The sequence below is a fragment of the Merops nubicus genome, unplaced genomic scaffold (genome assembly GCF_000691845.1).
Source record: "Merops nubicus isolate BGI_N331 unplaced genomic scaffold, ASM69184v1 scaffold28453, whole genome shotgun sequence".
NCBI classification, from domain to species: Eukaryota; Metazoa; Chordata; class Aves; order Coraciiformes; family Meropidae; genus Merops; species Merops nubicus.
This window is the reverse complement of record NW_008598677.1, coordinates 2,621-6,254: the sequence shown is the minus strand read 5'-3', so window position 1 is coordinate 6,254 and position 3,634 is coordinate 2,621. Positions and strand designations below refer to the sequence as shown.

Here is a 3,634-nt window from a genome sequence, read left to right as displayed (position 1 = left end):
CTTACAGAGGTACCGGTTACAGGTTTTACGCATTTGTATATAGATACATTTTCTTGTTGAACACGATAAGCACTCAAATGTGACATTGTACTTTTTATCAGGCAACGATGACAAGCAACACACAGAAATCCGACGAAAACAGAAGTAATAGTAAAAAAGAAATGGAGGTGAGGAGTGCTGTGTAAGGCAGGGAGAGAGGACCTGCACCCTTCCGGCCCCAGGGGAGCAATGCAACCCCCCAAACCCGTGTCTTCTTTTGGCATTGCTGTGGGCTCCTGTCAAGGACAGAGGGCAGGGAGTTGCATGGCAGTTTCTGTAGGTTAGGGGACACTTGTATGACTTTGTTATATGAGGAGCCTGTAAACTTTCTTAGTGTTTGAAGACCAACACAATTGGGCATGTACTACAACACAGTTTCACAGGACTTCTTGAGGGTGAACTTCTGCAATACCCCAACTATTACTAACAGAAGCAAAGATCTCAAGCTGGTACTTCCCACCCACTCCCCTGGATGCTGTGCCTGTGCATAATGGATGGAGTTCATGCTGTGAAGCCAATGACACTTGCACTTTCTTCTAAAAAAGTCTAAGATCTGCTTAAAACTTTTTTTTTTCCCCCTCAGTTAAACGCTATCTGTGCTAAGCTGTATTTTTTTTTTTTATGTGCTCTGTTAGAATGAAGCTTCAGAAAATCCTCAGTTGTCCTCCCTTGACAAAACAGATTTGGCTTTTTCTGAGGGCTCGCAGACCCCTTACAAACATGAACCACTGGATAAAGTTTTAAAAGGTGATCTATTAAACATACTGATAATTACTGTGTATTTATCTAATTTGATGTTGAGATGAAAATTCATTCAAATGTTTAAATAAAGTTACTTTTTTTTTTCTTTTAACAGAGATGAACAAAGAAATTATGAACTTGCTGTCAAAATATGCTCACATTTTAAGGCAAGTTAACTTTGTCCCATTTGTGCAGCACTTTTCTAACTTCTCTAGATTAGATGGATTACAGTGGCTGCAGTTTAGAGAAATTTAGAGAAATTAGTGCTGACAACTCCTCTTGTCATTTGTGTCTCCGTGTTCAAACACAGAACCTGATAGAAAAATGAGGTTTTCTATTACAACAAACTTAATTTGGTCAGAAACTGAGTATTGATGGACAACATATTTTTAAGACACGCATAAAATGAGTTCTAAGTAGTGAGAAAGTTCATGGCATTAGTATTGATTTTAACCACAGATTTTTTCAATTAAGTGAGAGAGCAGCAATGGATACTTCTTATGTCCAAGAACTTGATGAAATCTTGAAAGAAGCGAAGAACATAGAAAACCACTTAAAACAGAAAAGAGAGAGCCTGAAACAGAAATTCACAGTCATTGCAAATACTCTGCAAAGCTAAATGGAGCTTGTTAGACTGCCCAAGTGCAGAGCAAAATGTATATATTTTATGTATTAAAATAAAAACTGTGATGAATGTTTCATAAATGTGTTATGTAAATTTTTCTACCAGTTCAAGAAACTTTTCACAGCTACTTATTTTTGAAATAAGCAGATAGAATACATAGGGGAGTGGTAGTTAGTAAAAAAACAATACTAAGCATCAGATCTAAATCCTGTGACTTTGAGGGATTCTACACATGAGAATATCTGGTTTTCACTTGTTGTCCCACCTCTTAGGCTGTCCCCAAGCTTCCATCCCTAGAAAATATTGGAAGCATTTGAGAAAGAAAGCAGAATTAATTTTGCATTGCTTGGCTTTAAGGCTGTGGAACTTCAGTACAAGTAGATTCAGAAGCAGCCATGGTATTTCTTGTGTCACAGACATGGATGTTTTCTTCTTTTATTGTCACAACCAGTCTTTCCTTTTAGAACATAGTATAGAGACATTTGTATGAAGCATAGAATTTTGCAGTGTAAGTGGAAAAGGATCTCAGATTGTTTCATATTAACCATTTTTTTTCTACTTTAGAAAATGTTTTGGCAATAAAATCTTAGAATGTACTTGTAATCTTATTTCCATTTTATCTCAGAATGTAAATAGATTGAGAACATCGGGTTAGAAACAGGATAGTTCTACTAAGACTACTCTGGGAAATTTATAAAGAGGCATAAAATCTTAGTTTGAAATTATATTTTAATATTTCTACAGCTTTTCAAATGAAACCAAGGCCATTTTGATATAAAAGCATGAGCATATAATTGAAACTTTGCTGGTAATGGCAATAAATGATTAGGTGATGTTAACATAATCTAGAATTACTCTGCTCTTTCATTTGGCTTTTTAGTTACATCAGTATTTGCTGTATATCCAGTTTATTGACAGATGCAATGGAGTTCTTTGAGCACTTTTTCTCTCTTGTCATTTGTCTGTTACAAAAGGTGAAACATACAATGTACAAAGCATCGTTTATACAAATTTTGAGGCCAATGTAATAAAGTGCTAGATAGTACTAGCATAAGACATATTTATATCTTTACCCCAGTACTGTGTATTAATTTTCTCTTTAAACCTTTTCAGACTTGATCAATGCTCATTTCCCCCTTTTATTAGATAAAAGTCACAAGCAAATGTGCTGCCTGTCAAACTGATAGTGTTTAAAACAAACAATGGGGGAAACCTGACATCTAGGGCGAGATTTTCCATAGTGTTTAGATCCCTAAAGATGCAGATATGGACTTAGTAGGATTTTCAAAGTGCCTAAGCACGTAAGCACCTTACATGCTTAGGAATTTTTAAAAATCTCCTAAGGTGCCTATCTGCAACTTTAGCATCTAAAGACGTGCAAGAATCTTGCCACAAGTCTACATCATATTCATCAGTGCTTTGTTTTTTCCTAATAATTGCATCTAGTTTTGTGATCAGTCGTGGTAATGCCATTTAAACAAGAAAGTGGGAGAAAAAGAGAAGAACATTTTGGAAGTCAGATTTTCTAGAATATTGTGCTAAGTGTTTCTAAAATCTATGATCATCTACAATGATGACAAAAAGCAGAGTCATATATGAAGTGTCTGAATTTAGGAATTTACCTATAGTTATTTATGCAAGCCTTTGAAGAAAAATCACACAAATACAGGTACTTGTTATCAGAGTCAGAAGCTTGCTGCATTTTATCTGTTTGTGCTGGGAAAATTATGCGACCTGAATTTAGGTCATCTAGATTTAGTTTATCTGGCTATTATATCCAAGTTGCAAACCTTTGGCTCTAGTATTAAGCAGTATTAAGAAGCAGAACTTAGAAAACTATTGGATCACATAACCTAATTTTCTTCCTTTATGGGATCAAGAGGGCACAGGCCCATAGCGTTACTGTTGCAGCAGCTTGGTCCATTTTTAAACTTTGTAAAATTAATAAAACTATAGTTCTTAGAAGAAGGAAGAACTGCTTAGTCTGGCATTCAAGTGCAGTTAAATTCAAAACATACCTTTCTAAATGTTGACTCTTGTTTTTCTGCAGTGATTTCTTATGTAGTTAGTTGTCATGACATAACTTGGAGTGGGATCTCTGTGGTAGTAAGGGCATTTTAGAATTTGAGGAGACATTGAAAGTACCATCAGGACATAGAGCCAAAATCAGTCAAAGCTTTGTAAGGCTTTGAAATAGATGTTTTACAAAATTGTTTTAAAATTGCTAAA

The 3,634-nt window shown here is 35.3% G+C and overlaps 1 protein-coding gene across 1 annotated transcript; it reads left to right on the top strand.

The window, feature by feature from the left end:
• Nucleotides 1–107: 107 nt before the first annotated feature.
• On the top strand, nucleotides 108–1,399 carry TEX12 (testis expressed 12). The gene is made up of 4 exons (XM_008937141.1): nucleotides 108–167; nucleotides 675–786; nucleotides 896–947; nucleotides 1,255–1,399. Exons 1-4 carry the CDS (start codon nucleotides 108–110, stop codon nucleotides 1,397–1,399), a joined length of 369 nt encoding a protein of 122 aa, XP_008935389.1.
• Nucleotides 1,400–3,634: the final 2,235 nt, after the last annotated feature.

Excerpts from the sequence above, each read along its gene's own strand:
- TEX12 (XM_008937141.1), top strand. The coding sequence starts at position 108 with ATGACAAGCAACACACAGAAATCCGACGAAAACAGAAGTAATAGTAAA. Across the intron at positions 168-674 it reads ATAGTAAAAAAGAAATGGAG|AATGAAGCTTCAGAAAATCC; the intron begins GTGAGGAGTGCT and ends GTGCTCTGTTAG. Across the intron at positions 948-1,254 it reads AAATATGCTCACATTTTAAG|TGAGAGAGCAGCAATGGATA; the intron begins GCAAGTTAACTT and ends TTTTCAATTAAG.